Here is an 18,050-nt window from a genome sequence, read left to right as displayed (position 1 = left end):
ATTGGGTTAAGCAATATATCACAAAGAGTTTTGTGCTGTTCTCCTCAAAGTAGGAATACCTGGCTATTTACTAACCAGCACCTTTTGCATTCATGTTAAATCTATTTTAACAAAGGGAGTATTTTGTCTCTTTGAAAAACATCAAAGCTCATGCAATGGACACACAGCCCCTGAACCCACAATGGCACGTAAACTTTGTTTTGCTAAGGCTCCGTGACTCGATGCTGTCTCTTTTTGTTGGAATGAGAAATCCTCCTCATCCCCTGCAGTAAACACAACATCTTTTGCTGTTTCTTAAGCGGGAAGCACATAAGCAGCTCTTGCTACATCCCCTTAAGGTGTCAGGTTGCCTCTGTAGAAGCTGTCATGGAATTTCTGCGCTTGCCACTGCGCTTAATCCATCCTGGTTCCCACCTGGCAGCATTGACTCTGGCAGAAACATGCTCATCCCAGAGGAAAACAGCAGCCCTCCTGTGTAATTTCCTTTTTGCATGTGACCAGCTTCACTTTGTCCTCTCACTGTCAAGAGCCACAGGAGTAAAGAGCGTAGCTTTATGACCCTGGGTTTGTGTTTTTTTTCAAGAGCCCCTTTGTTGTTTGTAAATGCAAAAATTAAAGTTAATAAAATGGAATAAGAAAGAGTGGCGAAAGGAATGCCCCCACTTCTTAATTTAACTTAGGGTAATGAATGCACATTTGCAAATCAATTCCCAGATTCCAGTGAAAAAGGAGGGGTGAGGTTGTGAAATAACCATCTATTTAAGGGGGGCGGGAATCCTCTCAAAAGAATTGCAGATGAGGATTGGGAGAAAAAAAGTTGGCCATTTTTGTGCTTTGAGCATTAAAGCTTTGCGCTTTTATCTAATACCACATTTTGACATGCTGCAAAATTGTTTTAGATTTCAAAGATCTTCTGGATCTTGTTATTCATCTAAGGAAAAATTACTTTTGTTCAAGATTTTATACAAATTTTGTCCTGCGCTGATAATTCCTTCTGCATTTTAATTTGCGCTTCTTTAAAACTAGGCCTACTTAATTTATCTTTCTTCTTGTGACCTCCAGGTTTTCACACATACTTCAAGGGATGGAGACAATTATTAGATTGACATCTGACCTTTCTTTGTACGGTTGTCATGGAGATCCTTTGGCATTGACACCTTCTCTTGGAAGACTCTGAATATTTGCTGCTTATATTTGCCTATATGTTGCTTATACTTGCCGTTTTGAATCAGCTTGTGAATATTTTGCAGAGTATGTCTTGTTACTGCCACATGGCTTGCATCATCTCTCTTTGTTTAGCTGGGCTGTGTTTAGAGATCTTATTTCTTCCCCCCAACACTGGAGATAAATATTCTTAGTGCTAAAAGCCCCTTGGGATTGATCAGAAGTTAGCCAGATGGATGTATTTCCTACCAGCGCTGGCTCACCCCTCACCCCCTTCCTTCACATAACAAGGTCAAATTCCTATTACAGTACAAGGGCTTGATACCTTTAAGAGCAGATGAGTTGTAGTTTGCAGCACCTCCCTTTTTACCCGAATCAATCTAACTGCTGGAACCATTACTAGCATGTCACACAGTGAGATTGCCACTTGTATGGGTTCTTCCAGATAGGACATGCTGTAATTTCATCAGCATTTACTGGATGTAATCCTTAACAGCTGGACTGAAGTTTTGCTACTGATGTAGTCTATCTATCTATCTATCTATCTATCTATCTATCTATCTATCTATCTATCTATCTATCTATCTATCTATCTATCTATCTATCTATCTATCTATCTATCTATCTATCTATCTATCTATCTATCTATCTATCTATCTATCTATCTATCTATCTATCTATCTATCTATTTAATTATACTTGTATACAGAAATTGAATTGGAATCTAAAAGGCATAATAACAATATGACCAATTAATAAGAATATTTTTGGAGGGATATTCTCATCTGCTGAGAAAATCATAAGTCTGGTAACTAAGAATTTGAATCCTTAACAAGCCACATGGTTTGAAGTACCATTCATGTCTGTACTACAGTCATACTTGAAAAAGAGTGACTTGCCGTGGCGAACAGCAGTAATAATTAATGCAGGCAAGATCGTCTCAGTTTTATTTCACTCTGTGACCAGAAATCAAAGCACTTTCAATTCACACTGGAGCCAAGCAGCCATTTGTGACAAGGTTATTAAAATTATATCACCTTTGTTCTGCCTTATTCACTTCCATATTTGAGCACTTCTTTCCTGCCTTGTCAGTACTAGAGACATTTTAATGTTAGTTTCCAAGTGTTGTATATAAAAGATGCTCTTGGACATGTGTTATCTGCCTCAGAAGACCCTTAAAGTGCATTGTTTCCCAAAGGGATTGATGTTCTCTGAAAGGGTGTGAGACCACAAAGTTCCTTAGAGCCGTCAAAATCTCCCAAAGGCCCAGTTTTTTTTGTTGTTGTTTTTTTTCTCAAGTAGCAGTTCTAGCAAATCATAATGGCTGATTCGTTGATCTAGAACACTTGGAATGCTAAGGGCGAGAGATTAATCAGCTTTTCCAGATGTTGTTTTCCACTTCTTTATGCACATTCGGTCGCTCTCTTAGACTGTCCCAAGTCCCCCTGGTATTCTCGAGGTCAAATTTGGGTGAGATAGGCCTATCTTCTGTTAGAAGTTTAGCTCAGGCTTTATTTTCCATCTCTTTCTCTGCCTTACATCTCCTCTGTAGCAAGTCGGGAGTGTTTGGTTTGTTTTATTTAGAAGCCTGTTCTTGGATTCTTACCCCACTGTTTCTCCTCCACCCCCTGCCAACCGCAGTCTGTTCAGCAGTCTATGAGTGTCCGCTAAAAGCTATTAGCCAAACCCTGGCGGTCTCCGCTCCCTTAACCCAGCAGGGCCACGGGGCTATTTGTTTTCTAAAAGTAGAAGGGCAACAGTCCTGGGGATTCGGAGGTGAACACAAAGCTTGCGGTTTTGCCTTTGCAGTATCTTGCGGATGGGGCCCAATGTACTACTACTGTAAGGTCATGTTATTCATGGCCGGGGTAAAGTGGTTGGGAAATGGGTTTGTTTTAAGTTGCATTGGTCTCTGGCCCAGGGGTGTTTATCCACTCCACTGAATATGAAGTAATAAAGCAAAGTAAACCTTGCAGATCTGAATAGTTCGAAATAATCCTTAAAAGCACTATTTTGAATGCAATTTTGTTGGTGTAAACTGTTAGATTAGAGTTTATCTCTGTGTGTGAAATGCATTACTGTTTTTCTTCATTATCCTGTGTAACTTTTTGTGTATTTCGAGGTGGTGAGTGACGTTTCCCCTGGGGGATGTCTATAGCTTTTTGTTAGAGCTATAGCACATGATTAATTTCCAACTGAAGGATATTTTCACCATCTCTCACTCTGACTGCTGGAAAAATCACAGTCTCTCTCCTGTCACAGATTTTAAACCCCAATATAATTGTTGCCGCTGGGATTGGTAATTATTTCCAAAATCACCATGCACAATGACTCACTTTCATCCCCAGATATCTCCCGATGGCTGAAATTCCCCGGTCTTGTTGAGAATCAGTTTGTGTTGCTGTTATTCATCTGTAATTGTCCCACCACCACACTGTCATTCAAATTGGGAGAGAGAAAAGCAATTTCAAAGCTTTCTGAAAGCCTACCTGAATTACCATACCAGCGGTTTCTCCTGCCCCCCCCGCCCCCCCTCAACGACTGTGTGAAACAAAAAACCCTTGGCAGTCAGCATGAATTCATATGTGCCTTAAAACAGAAGACACATTATGTTTACATATCCCAGCATTCCAGCCATAGCGGGATTGATATGGGTTTCTGTTTTCTTTGATAGCTGTTGAATTTAGAGCATATAATTTTCATACTGCCAGTTTATGACATGCATATGAGCAATACATATGTATAACTTCTTAATTTAACTACAGTTGGAGAGACTCAATGCTAAGTAAATAAACAACAATGTCCCCGTCTTTTACTCTCACAATGAGCTTATCATATTCATTTGCTACATTAGTAGGGTATTATGATTTACGCGATGCAGAAAACATGGATTGAATCGCGGAATTCATGTGAATACCAGAAAATACACAACACAGAATTTGTGAAAAAATATCATTAATTATTATTATTTATTCATTTTAGAAGAGCTGTGCTTCCTGCATAAACCTGCCTTTGTTGGTTTGGTAGTAACTTGCTTTCCCTACACGGTTACCTTTCTTAAATTAAGAAATTAAGTGTTAAATACACTCCCTTCACTACATAGGCTTATGTTTGTCTCATCATTATAAGTGTTTGATCACCACATTTGAGTTATCATTGCAAAAAATGTGTTTATGTATATATATTCTCAAAACATTTGACTATACAACTGTACTATAATATAGCATACAAAAAGAATATTGGCCGATATATCGATGTAACACTAAAAACGTTCATAATCACGGGAAGAAGGAGGCGGAAACCAGCGAACATTCAAATGAAACTTTAATAATAAAATAAACACAAAACAACGCGACAGCCCCTCGCGGACAACTGCCGCACACAAACAAAACCAAAACACAAAATAAAATCCTGGCCTGGTCCTCTCTCCTCCTTCACTGTCGTAACTCCTCCTTTTTATCCTTCTGGAGCTCCTCTGTGGGACTTGAGACTGTTGAGTGGCGCAGGTGTCACTCATTTCCAATTACTCCACCGGCCTCGACCTATTCCCACGGCTCTTGGCCCTGCCCTACTCGTCACAATCGATATCAGCCTTATTTAATCCCTAATATTGGTATCGGCATCAGCCCCAAAATAATCCCATATTGGTCGGCTCTAGTGTATATGCAACTTTTAAACTGAAAGGCAGTGAATCATAAATCAAATCAGTTTGCTGTCAGAGATTCACAACTGTACTTGTACTGCATGTTGAATTGAGGCATATCTGGTTAAGACACTGTGTTGGTGTTATTGCAGTTGCTGTTATACCAAATTCTCTCATGTAATGCAAGTAATAACCACTGATTTTCTCACTCTTATAGGATCTCGACCGAGGCTGGAGGATGCCGCACCACGGATTATTGAACACCCCTCAGACCTCATTGTTTCCAAAGGCGAGCCCGCCACTTTAAACTGTAAGGCCGAAGGTCGGCCGACCCCTGTGGTGGAGTGGTACAAAGATGGCGAGCGAGTCGAAACGGACCGTGAGGATCCACGCTCACACCGCATGCTCCTACCCAGTGGTTCCCTTTTCTTTCTCCGGATCGTCCACGGAAGGCGAAGCAAGCCGGACGAAGGGGTGTACGTGTGTGTAGCAAGAAATTACTTGGGCGAGGCCGTCAGCCGTAATGCCTCTTTGGAGGTCGCAAGTAAGTCAGCTCATTTGTACTCTGATCCTCGCCTCGTGCCCTCTTCCTCAATCTCTCCGGCTGCAAATTTCCGCAGTGCTCATCTTTTTTTCCGCTGCTTCTATTAAGCTTTCCCATTTTGTCCTGCTCTCCTCATCTTTTTCCCTTCTCCTCCATCTCCACTCGATCTTGTTTAGTCTTCCACTCACTGCAGAGGCCCATAACCATCGTCCCTGGATGGAGTAAAGCACTGAGGTCATTGTTAGTTTTAGAGGAGGTAATCTGATTTGTGGTATTAATGTAGATGGATGGAAGCTGGTGTTCAAGATAAATTCAACCCCAGAAATAGCCAAGAGAGGAGCGTAATGCTGGCTGCTTCCAGGTGACAGATGTTAGCTTAAAAAAATCCACCAGCATCTCAGTGTTTCTCATGGAATGGCTCCAGGTTTTAACAGCAGGGCTTCCCATATCCAATACGCACTAATTAAATGTTTATGGCACTATTTGATTTTGGTCATTAGATTATCTGCAATTTCATTATGCTTCCACAACATAATGTTTTTGTCATGCGACCTCAGAGCTCTGTGATTTCTTATACAGAATCATTTCTATGTGGCCTGCAGACCTTAAATGGTGTTGTCAAAGGAAAGATCCTTCACCTGCTTGAGTATTTCACCATCTGCTCTGAGATATCAGCGAGACATAAAAGTACCGGTTCTGGCACTGCTTGGAAAGAATAGCACCGTTCTCACACAATTCAAAGCCAAAATGGAGATTTGGTCTCCAGCTACTAATAAATCCTGTCTATTAAATTCTTCTTCCATGCATTCTTATTGCAAAATGCTTCAAAACCCAAAGCATTTACAATTCATCCACACTCTGCTATCTAATTAGGATCTGAACCTCCCCGTTGAGCTGCAATATCTTTATTTAAAAGGGAAAGCAAAGAAACTGTATTACTTTTGATGTCTTCAAGATTAATTGAAGTTGCTGCAGCTCTCAAAAGCTGGAAATAATGGTTATTTGCTGCATGAGAATGTAATATATATATATATATATATATATATATATATATATATATATGTATATATATATATGTGTATATATATATATAGTGTTTTCAGATCGGATTTCTTTTCAGTTAGATTTATATTTCTTCTTTTTTATCAGTATTGAAAATTTAATTTTCATATCAAAAATATTTGAGTTTTTAGATTGGATTTAAACAATGACTGACTGTGTGATGCTATTACCAAAACCATTAACCTACATTTCGGATTCATGTATTAGTGATATCCGGCTCCTAAAAGACACTTTGCGGTTTAAAACTCCCAGTTCATTGTAAGTTCGTGATCCGTGAGGGTTGCAGAACAGATGGTCTGTTGAATAAAACATTTTATACTGTTGCTGAGAAAATTAGTTTTCCAAAGTTGCATTAAAAATGGCGGTTTTCATCCAGAATACGATAGAGACTATCAATTTTATGCTCTGAAATTTGTATGTCTTGGTAACTACTTTTACAGCAGTTTCAAAAAAAAATGTTTTTACCTCAGTGAACCGAAAACAAGCTAAACGCATAATCAGACATCTGAAATTCCCAAGTTTACCCCTACAAATGAAAGGTTTTTGGATGAGTTCTTCTCACATTGAACAGAAACGTTTGCAGTCTATGTTCTTCAAATGAGACTATCATTATCATTAACTGTAGGCTGAATGCGTGCAGTGGAAAGAATTCTGGTACACAATAGTTCTAGAACCCCGCATGAGTTTCTAGATTCTAGGTTTAGATTCCTGAACTGTGCAATTGTCCGTCCTGTCCTCCATCTATGCCCCCATCATCCAGGAAGCCTATATCATTAGTTATGATATGTTTGGCTCTCCTGTGAGATAACAATGTGACATTTCCTCTAGGGATGTCTGAAAAAATGGTGGCCAAAAACAAAGAAAAAAACACATAGATTAGTCAAAAATACGAGCTATATTCAGTATATATACACTTCCTTTCACAATGTAAATGTTTATGCATTTACGCAAGACTAAACTGATTGTGACATCATAATGGGTACATTAACATATAACTGTGCACATTTACACACCAACTCATTCATCAACTTTGTTGTTCCAACCCTGTATGACTGACTTGTTTCAATGGTTTTTGTCTATTAATTGTAAGTCAGTGGGTCCAAAACTACATTTTGACTGTTAAAGGAAAAAAAAAAAAAATCTGAATAGGAATGAAAAAGTCACACTGGGTGGTAAGGAGTGGGTAAATGCTGACAGAATTTCCATTTTTGGTTGAAATATACCTTTAATATCCCTTTAATGGAATAAAAGTTCAGAATAGCTTTATTTTGATGGAATAAGCTCTGTGGGCATTCTGGTGATGCCATTTGTGCACATAATGCCAGCTCTCTGCATGGTGATCATCTTTCTCCATCGTGGCATGGATCCATCATCCAGGTGGTGGGCGGGAGATCGGGATGAGGGGTCTGCTGCCAGCCACAGAGCTTGTCTGGTTCACAGGTTTTGGGGGTTTGGCAGAGAGGCATGTGCATATATATAGCGAGAAAGGGAAGAAGAAAGATAAATAGAAAGGAGAAGGAGGGAACACATATGCCAGGCGTGTTGATCTGCCATCAGCAGGCAACGTGTCGTACATTAGGAGGGCACAGATCTTCGGTCAAACGCGAGATGTTCTGGTGAGAATAAACAGGCTCTTGGCCCGCTATGCGTGGGAGGGACTGAATTCCCAGAGAGTTTTTAAAAGCCTGTTTATATTCGTTACTTTTAAAGTGGTATATATGGTCATGGTGATGTGTTATATATGCACGGTTACATTACTCAGGTGATGAAGCCGGAGCTGGGATGATTTACAGTGACATAACTCTCACACATTAAACGATAGATGAAAGGGAATGGATTTGTGGTTTATTACTTTATAAATGATTCTCAGCATTTGGAGTCACTCCACTTCATACTTTTACATGGCTTATGGGTAAACATCAGCCATTTGGAGTTTCTAGTCAAAGTTGTTTTGGGGGGGTCAGAACTGGTTTCCTGGAGAACAGGTGAAGACTGAACAGCAGCTGTTCTGTGGAATGTTGTGAATGAACAGGTAAAAGAAAGGAAGAGATGATACTCTTGTTCTCTGTTTTGATTAGCTGTGAGATACGAGAAACTTTCACACTTTTCCACTTATGGGGATGATCCCCAAAACCAGTTGTACTGCAAAAACACAGGTCAGCAACCAGTTTGGACTGAATTGTATCTAGGATTGTAATGATGTCTGGGTTTAAGCTGGAGACATCTTGTCAGATAAGCCTATGGGGGTTGAGTGGGGGTTTAGTCTAAACTCCTTCTTGCACTTGCATGGGTCAAGCCCCTCAGTCCAGGACAAATCTAAAGTAATAGTGGCTTATGTTCAGCAGGGCATGCTGTCCCCCTCTGGGCCGCCTGCCCTCTGTGCTATTAACCTTATTGCCTTGGATCTAGACTCTGTGTAAGTGCTGAAGGGTGGCCCGGAGGAGTTAAGACTTTGAAACTTCTCAGTATAAATGGATTGTGAAACCAGCTGAAAAGAGCACTGTAAAAAAGCATTGTAAAGTTTTTTAATTCAATTCGAGCAGTCCTTTACTGCTCTAATGCACCGATACATCATGATGCAGCTATAAAAACTGCATGAATCAGATTTCTGGCTCAGAAGACAATTTTAGTAAAACTTTATTCAGACTTTGATGAGATGCATCCACAAAGCAGATTTATTATTCCATAGCCTTCATTGAGTATATATGAGCTATTAATCTTCCTGAATTTCCCAAAATATTGAAGAGGTGCCAAGTCCATTTTTCTAGCAAATGCTAGAATTAACCCTCGAAGCCGACCCGGTCTGTCCAGACGCGCATGTGGCTGCGTGTGTGTCCATGCAGTTATAATGAGATCACTTAGCCCGTTGAACTCCAGAGGTCAGGGTTACCGCGAGACAGGGTGGGGACAATCGGACACGGGGTGACACAAGCCTTCTGGCCCCGGGCTATTTAACTCTCTCACTACCTAATGAATTAATTAAAAGCAGCCACGAGTAACACAGATCAGTCATACGAACACAAGGCCACTTCGGAGGGAGAAGAGAGATATGCAGTAAAGATAATCATAATAAACTGCTGGGGGACGGAAAGAAAAAAAGAGAGGGAGATGTAAAAGAAAGAAGAGAGTGTTTAGCTGAATGAGCAACAGGTGGTGCAAGGAGGAGTTTGGACTTAACCCCCACTTAACTTGATGAGCAGGGGTGCATCTGTGTGCTTTTGTATAGTCAGGATTATGACCCGAGCAGACAGGACACAAGGGACAATGCAGCCCACCTCTGACACCATAGGGCCACCATCCACTTTCAATCATTGCCACCAACTCTGAGACATCAGCAACTCTCATTCATCTCTCTGTAGTTACACCTCAGTTTACTTGGTTTGAATGTTAAATTAGCAGTTACATTTATTTTAATCATCATCATCATCATCTAAATATACAGTAATAATAAAATGGAAATCATATTAATAATAATATCTAAATACATAATAATTATTATTTCAACTAAATACAATTCAATGATAATAATAAATAATATTTACTTCTGCTGAGTAATATAGTTCATGATGATAATAATACTTGCATATACATTACAGTGCAGCTCACGCAGAATGTGGCTCATCCAATTAGATTTTAGAGTCTGAACTTTCTGGTTTATAACATTTTCATTTGCAATTTTGCTTACTCGTATCCCTCATACCCCTCAGTCATTTCACTCACTCTGTGGTTGTGGTTAAATGAATGTGTAATCATTGTTGTTGACTTTGGGAGAGCCTGACCACCATAGGGACTGTTTATTTGCATCTATTTATTTCCCTAACCGAGATCATAAAATTGGAATTGTCCATTTTATTGGCATACTAATTTGCAAGGTGAGTTTAAGGGGCTTCCTATAGCACGGTAGTTTTATATATTTTTTTAAATACCCATGATCCAGATCGGAATTTAAGCCTTATTTTTAAAACAACTCAGATCTTTAGTGTGGGGAAACAACAGTTAAGCTTAAAATGAAGTTCGTAAGCCTGTTTATGTGCTGTGATTGATGGGAACCAGACGTTGGAATGCTAAATTATTTTCATTCCACTGCATATGTGACTGTGCAATCCATATACCCCAAGAGTTTGTGCAGGCACCAGCCCTGGGATGATTGATTGCCTCTCTTACATTGGCATTGCCAGCTGGCATCGGAGAGATGGGAGAGAGCAATGGGCCAGGATATTGGTCTGTCTTTAGAAGGTAGGAGAGCATAGAGACACACGCACGGCCAGCAAAAGCAATACTTGCTTTAATTGCTTTTACTGGTTTTGGTCTTTTACAGTAACACAAATCCAGTTCTTTTCCTGTCAATGTTAACATTCAAGGTCTCAAAAACTGAACGCACAAAGATTCTGGAACAAAAGATGACTTTTCAATTTTATTAAATAGTTTCAACCAATCAAATTCCCCAGTCAATCTAATCAAAAAAGGAGACGGTGCATGTCTCAGCCTGCACATGTTTGTGACGTCTGTTTGAGAAGCGTATAATTCTCTACCTAGCTCCTTTTAGCAGACGGGCTCACCTTGAAGGATCAGAGGATTTTGGATGAACAAGAATGCTTCCCCAAACCCCTGCGAGGACAGGCTTCAATGTCAAACCTTATCCCGAGACCTGTCCTACTGCTATGCTTTGACGCATCATGCAGAGCACTCTCAGAATATGACTGCTCCGCTGAGTTTGAGCCCTGTCTCCTCTTATGATTTCAGTACCACGTGTGGTGTGGTAAAAGAGCACTGTAGTTGCCTCATAGGCTTATACGCCATTCAATTTCTGCAGCCTATTAAGAATCCATTAAACTAGGAACATTTGCTGGTAGCACATTGATTATTTTAGACATTGTTCTCGTCATTGTTAAATTCCATTTACAAGCTCTCTACTTGTTTTTGTACAAAAGTATAAAAGCTTTTGGAAGTATGTTTGATGCAGGTTTTATGCCATTTAAATCCTTCAAAGGCAGTGTCAAGTCCACATTTGTTTTTCTCTGTGTATTATATAAGTTAATGTTTTTGCAAGTTAATTAACTAATCATAAGTAAAAACTAAAAATTCCCACAAAATGGAATATAGAGTTCCTTTTCAGGAACTCGAGCTGCGTCAAGCGCTTTTTGGGGAACGTCCCTGACAAGACCGACTCTGAATATCGTGTACAATCTTTCCAATGGAAGGGCGTGACGTCACGGGCGGGTTGACGTAGCGACCAGGAAGCTATAAAGGCACCTGCCATGCAGCTGACTTCAGCTTCTTGTCCTTCAGCAAGCGCTCTGTGTGTGCATGTCATTCTGTCTTGTCAGTCTTATTTATTGTCGTTTGTCACTATTAGCTCCTTTAAATAGCTATAGTATGTCAGAGAGCAAAGCTAAGACTGGCATCTGAAGGGTGAATCCAGACCGCGTTCATATTGTGTTTTCCTCCCTACTCAAAAAAGCTAAACGTTAGAGGCGGGGATACACACGCTCTGTGCGTGGTCTGCCCGGGATCAAAGCGTGCTGCGTATGATTTCACGTGAGCTTCGATACCGGAGGGCTCTGTTCGAGAAGTGAGCCTTCGCCAGCGTTCCTCGCGATGCCGGTCCCACTTTCGCCGAGGCGGCGCCGGCATTCGTTGGGTTCGCAGATCAATCTGCTGGAAGGAATGGAGACGGGCATGTCCTTATCTCCTACCTTACCCACCAGATCTGCCCGATTCCAGGGTTCGGAAGCCCGAGCTTCGGTTCTTCCCCCCCGAGCATCGGGCTTGATGCTCTGCCTTTCTTTCTCCGAGGAGATTGACACGGAGGGCGTCGGCGAGCTTGTAGTTGCACAAATATAAAGTTGCATAAGCACCAGTATACAACAAACAGTGTTATGCCTAACATTATACGGGCAGCATTAATGAGCAGCTATTTAATCTCCGAGGGGATTAATATTGTTTGTGTGACTAAGCTATTCACGCCCTGTCGAGGCAACGCGTGTATTACATCATTTTCATTTTCCATACCCGACCGCGTGTCTGGTTATTTAAACTCCATTTAATAAGTTAGTTAGTTCTATCACTTCAATGTGTATTGTATCACTATCTAGACCGTCTTTACTTGTCTGATTGTTTGATTATTTTAAATTCTGAGGAATATAATGACAGTTATTTGACTCGTGAAGTTAGATCTACTGGAGGGACTGCTGGGCGGGAGCAGACCAGAGACTTCTCAGCCTAATCCGAATCCAATGGAGCCGTACTTCAGGCTGGGAGGTCCACGGCCAAGAAGTCATGACGCATTTCGGTCACGACTACAGAGGGCGGCCCCTACTGGGGTAGAGTGGTGTCCACCTCATTACACAGTGCCCGTCTCACCTCAGTGCCCTCGGGAGGTGGGTCTGCCAACCCTGCCAGAGTTTCAGGGTGCAGCGGCTTCCAGCGAGCACTGCTCTCGAGAGACTGATTCCCTTAGTACATTAGTTAGCAGCGTGGTAACTACTGCCAAATGTATCTCAATGGGTCCTGCACACAGTAGAAAAAGGCTATCGCATTCAGTTCGTCCATCCACCGCCGACATTCAACGGGGTTACTCCGACAATAGTCGGCTCCGGGCAGGCTCTGGTTATGGAACAAGAAGTGAATACCCTATTAAGGAAGGAGACCATAGAGGTGGTCCCTCCTCTAGACAGGGAGTCCGGGTTTTATAGCCGGTATTTCATAGTTCCAAAGAAGGATGGGGGGTTGCGTCCGATCTTACACTTAAGTCATCTAAACCTCTCAGTAATGTCACTGAAGTTCAAAATGCTCACTGTCAAACAGGTTGTAGCTCAAATCAGATCCGAGGACTGGTTTGTCACAATAGATCTCAAAGACTTCCATATCCATCCTTCCACAACACAGGAAGTTTCTGAGGTTCGCTTTCGGGGGCAAAGCCTACCAATATCGAGTACTTCCCTTCGGCCTTGCACTCTCACCCCGCACGTTCAAGATATGTGTAGATGCGGCTCTGGTATCCCTCCATATGCAGGGCATCCGCATTCTGAACTATATCGATGATTGGTTGATTTTAGCTCAATCAGAGCAAATGGTGGTTCGACATCAAGATGTCGTTCTCGCAGAAACCTTGGTTCTTGAATCAGGGCCCGGTGCTGGGAGCTCTTGGTCGCCGTGTAATGCTAGCGACAGACGTGTCCCTCACCGGTTGGGGTGCGGTCATGAGTGGCCACCCTGCCCGCGGTCTGTGGAGCGATCGCCATCTGACATGGCATACCAGTTGTCTAGAGATGCTAGCTGTGCATCGAGCATTGAAATATTTCCTCCCAGACCTGAGAGGTCACCATGTGTTGGTGAGACGAGACGCTGCGTCGCAGAGCCATACTCCCGGCTTCCCTACTCGAAGCTGAAGTCAGCTGCATGGCAGGTGCCTTCATAGCTTCCTGGTCACTACGTCACCCCGCCTGTGACGTCACGCCCTTCCATTGGAAAGAATGCACACGATTTTCAGAGTCGGCCCCGTCAGGGACGTTCCCCAAAGCGCTTGACGCAGCGTCTCGTCCTTCAAGGAACCAGGGTTACATTCGTAACCTTGAGACGTTTTTTATTATCGTTGCATGTCTAAATAATCAATTCCAGCAAGTCTGTAGGACCATTGTCATAATCTTATTGTAATCTTGTGGTTGAGGCCTCATTTTTAAGTTAAAAAAAGTCCCTGATCACCTTAATTCACCCTGCTGGCTCATTTTAGGCAGTTGGACATTTCAGTTTCCATGGTTGTGGATCACTATTGGGGGACGTTTCATTAGCGGAAAGGGGGGCGATGATGGACAAAGACAAAGTTTGTTTCCATCCTCTCATTAAGCTTGAGAAGTGCAGACCATCACTAGATTAAAGTAATCCTCTTTCTTTCCAAAGACCATGTCTCTATTAGTCTCCACCGTGGTTTGCCACACGCGCCGGATTAGACCACATCACTAATGGACTTATTGTTATCGGTATCTGCATTCAAAAAGACCAGCTATGGGGGGGCCTGGGGCTCTCCTCCTGGATGTGCCATCAATACAGAGATCCTCCCATCCCTCATCCCCTTGTCTCCTCTACTTTTGTTCTCCACTCAGGCGTTTTGTGGGCCAGCGTTGTGTCCAGCGCTGGCCCACAGGGGCTGGTAGCGGTTTGCACACGCAGCGCACACAAGCACTGAATAATGATGAGTTTACAGTAGGGTGAATGTGTTAGACAATCCGCCACCCACAGAGCAGCTGTTTCCCTCCAAAACACTTGATTGAAGTGGTTTTGTAGCGTCAGTTGTTGCGAAACGCTTCATAATACAAATGAAGGGAGGTTATGCAAATGGACTGGCGCTGACCTCTTATTAGGCTTCAAAGACGAGAAACTTTTAAGCTTGTCTGATTTAGTTTAGATAATTTATTCTGATAAAAAGGGTTTGTTCAAGCAAAGGAAGACCCTGCACCCAAAATAAACATTGGACATAAAATCTAAATATCATTCGAGTTCCATGAAACACAGACAGCTGTAAAGGTTTGGAATGACATAAGGGTAAGTAAATGGCAAAATGATTATTTTTAGGTGAACAACCCCTTTAAAGACCCCATCTAGCATCAGACCAGAGAGCCTGCGAATATCTTGATGATAGAGCTGAATCTTGTGTATGTGAATACTTCCTATTGAGGGCTCTGAAGGGTTTAGACATGAACACATTTCTAAAACAGATTTCAGAAGAAAGATTATGTGTGATGGGCATCAACTATTCGAATATTCTCAAAAAACCATTTACTGAATCTGAGTGCACATTTGAAATTACTACATTGTTTCCCTTCCTGATGGCCATCTCTTTATTAGTCTTCTCTGTATGGAAAACCAACTCTCTGTTATTTAAATGAGGCTGGTGTACCCTGATGTAGCTTACAAGGGCTGCTTCAGACAGCTGCTGGTGGGACAGTGATTAACAGAGAATGGGGTGGAGGTTAGAGTCGATTCCTCTGGCTCTGTGCCTCTGGATCCCACTGTCGGTCAAATTCCCCCTCTTCCTCCTCCTCCTTTCCTGGATAATGACCCCCACCTCCAGTGATGCACATGCGGCCTTGCCCATAAAGAAGACTCATTTATAACTTCAATTTGTTGCCCTGACATGGCGAGGGCTAAAAGGTTTCGGGGAAGACCAGACGGGCCTGTTTATGAGCAGTTAAGAGCCTTGAAATTATGTACCGTGGCAGCATGTCTCATACATCTCTCCGTCTCTCATTCTTTCCGTCCCTCATGTAGAATGCATATAATTTCATCAGGCTGGATAGGTGTGCTAGGAGCGCTTTTGGGTTGTAAAAAGATGAAATATCACTGTTATTTCTTGACAAGGTGTCTGCCGCCACAACTAAGGGTTTATGAGTATTGTAAAGCTGACTTGTGTCCCAGAACATGCAACCCAAAGATTGCAGTGGTACAAACATGTATTTATTTATAAAGTTTCTTTCTTTATTTCTTTCTTTCTTTTTTTATGTCTTTATTTTTTTTATTTGTGTTCCTGTAGCTCAATTCATAGAGCATTGCATTATCAAGCGCAAGGTTGGGGGTTCGATTCCCCGGGAACACATGATAGGTAAAAACTGATAGCCTGAATGCACTGTAAGTCGTTTTGGATAAAAGCGTCTGCTAAATGCATAAATTTAATTAAATTTAATGTTTAAATTTATTTCTTATGTTTTTACAGTTTGCTTACGTACTTGTTTTTGTATGTTTTTTTAATGCAGATATTTCCAATGGTATTTTAGTTATTTACTTGTTTTTGTATGGTTTGTAGATAAATGAAAATATATTTATTTATTTATTACATGAGTATGTGTGTGTGTGTGTGTGTGTATATCTCAGATATTGCAAGTGCTATTTATTTCTTTACTTATTTACTTTTTAGTTTGATGTTTCATGCCTGCTATTACAGATGCTGTTTATTATTTTTTTGCTGCAAAAAAAATGTAAAACAAATAAGTCCTTTAATCTTTTTTATTTGTTGGTTTGTTTAGTTTAGTATTTTATTTCTTTTTAATGTTATTTTGATTAATGATATTTATTTGGTTGCTTGGTTGTTTGCCTGTAAAGCAGACGCTATTTTATGTAGAAAACAAAACAAAAATTATATTATTACTGCTTATATTTGTGTTTAGCTTTACTTCAGTTTTTTTTCTATTTAAACCAAAGTTGTCAGAAATTGTTAATCTTTTTGGGCTGATCTGTGAAACTGCACATAATTGGTAATTTAGCTTTAAGCCTTTCCACTTGGATTGTTTGTCCCATTTAATATACTTTTAGCCCTTAAGCTGTGATGGTACGTGAATGTTAATGTCAGCCTGGTGGGTCAGAGCGTTTCTCACACATGGAGGAAAGTATTTTTTCATGCATAGTCACCACATCAGTGTATCCAGATGCTTTTCAGTCATCTGTGGAAGAGAGAGATGGAGAGCGTGAGGCATCCCAGCTCTGTGGACTCAGGTGATGGCTAAGCAGCAGAGACAGCATCTAAATGAACATCGAGATGATGACATACTCGCACATGCTAATGCCACCGCAAACAAAAGCTGAAAGAGACCAAAAAAAGTGAGTATGGCATACAAGCAGCGTTGATTTCCCACTGTCCCCAAGGCAATATCAGTCTGGGCTTCTGCCCTGAGCTCGCATCAGGCTCATTATGTCTAGAGAGGCCTCTTTGATCCTATCGGGGTTTGGTATGATGAAACGTCGAAGACAGCAGATCGCTGTGTGTGTGTGAGCGCACACTGTAGTGTGTATGTGTGTGGTAGAGGGGATGTTATCTGGTGGGGGTAGGAGAAAAGGAAAGATGTCCAAGCTGAACGTGCCTCAAGCGTCAGATCCAACCCCCCAACTCCCCTGTTACCTCTTCACCCCTCTTCGCTCCTGTACTACCCACCCCCCACTCCTGACTTGTGTCGGGAGCCGGTCCAGCCAGTGGGTCCATCGATGGCAACAGATGTGTTCGGCACTGGGCCATACTGATGCTAATGTGACTGTAGAAGACCTCTGAAATCCAAATACTTCCAAGCTGCTGTGGCATCTCATAGCCAGAAGATAGGAAACCTGATCTAGGTCCTCTTATCCTCTGAAGTGTCATTGATGGCAGAGAAGATTAGAGTTTAAATTCCTCAAAATGTCACAAGTTCTTTGGGTTCTTTTGCTTGCAGTTGTGGACCGATATATTGTTTCCTGCCATAACTGACTGCAGGGCAAAGGCTTAGCCACATCTATCCAGAGATTTGGAGGAAGATATTGAGATGTCTTTTCATGTGGGCCAGAGACAGGTGTATTCAGGAGAAGTACTCTTTCTCAAAGCTGCTGTAATTGTGTTGACTCCACAAGGGAACTCTTAGTAGCAGCCACAAATCACTACAGAGAACAGAAGGAAATCACTCATACACTGAGACCGCTCAAGAGAAACCCATTAAATATCTCCCTGTAATATTTTTAGCCAATACTTGGCTGCCCATGAGGACCCATCTTTTTCCCATGAAATATTTTTATGGATATGTTTGCATGTTTCTTCAATTTTCGTGTAAAAAGGATCTGTACACACTGTTAAAGCTCTACATTTTATGCAACCAATTCAGTGTTTCAAACTCTTAGTCTATA

At 41.5% G+C, this 18,050-nt stretch overlaps 1 protein-coding gene across 5 annotated transcripts in view; it reads left to right on the top strand.

Moving 5' to 3' along the window:
- Positions 1-18,050, top strand: part of LOC132132096 (roundabout homolog 3-like) — a 137,333-nt gene that overhangs the window by 72,446 nt on the left and 46,837 nt on the right. For all 5 annotated transcript variants that reach the window (XM_059544347.1, XM_059544346.1, XM_059544350.1 and 2 more), the window contains exon 2: positions 5,025-5,351. In XM_059544347.1, coding sequence (XP_059400330.1) covers positions 5,025-5,351 — 327 coding nt within the window. The remainder of the gene's footprint in view (positions 1-5,024; positions 5,352-18,050) is intronic.

The sequence above is a fragment of the Carassius carassius genome, chromosome 49, assembly GCF_963082965.1.
Source record: "Carassius carassius chromosome 49, fCarCar2.1, whole genome shotgun sequence".
NCBI classification, from domain to species: Eukaryota; Metazoa; Chordata; class Actinopteri; order Cypriniformes; family Cyprinidae; genus Carassius; species Carassius carassius.
The sequence above is the reverse complement of the archived record's forward strand: the minus strand, read 5'-3'. Positions and strand labels throughout refer to the sequence as shown.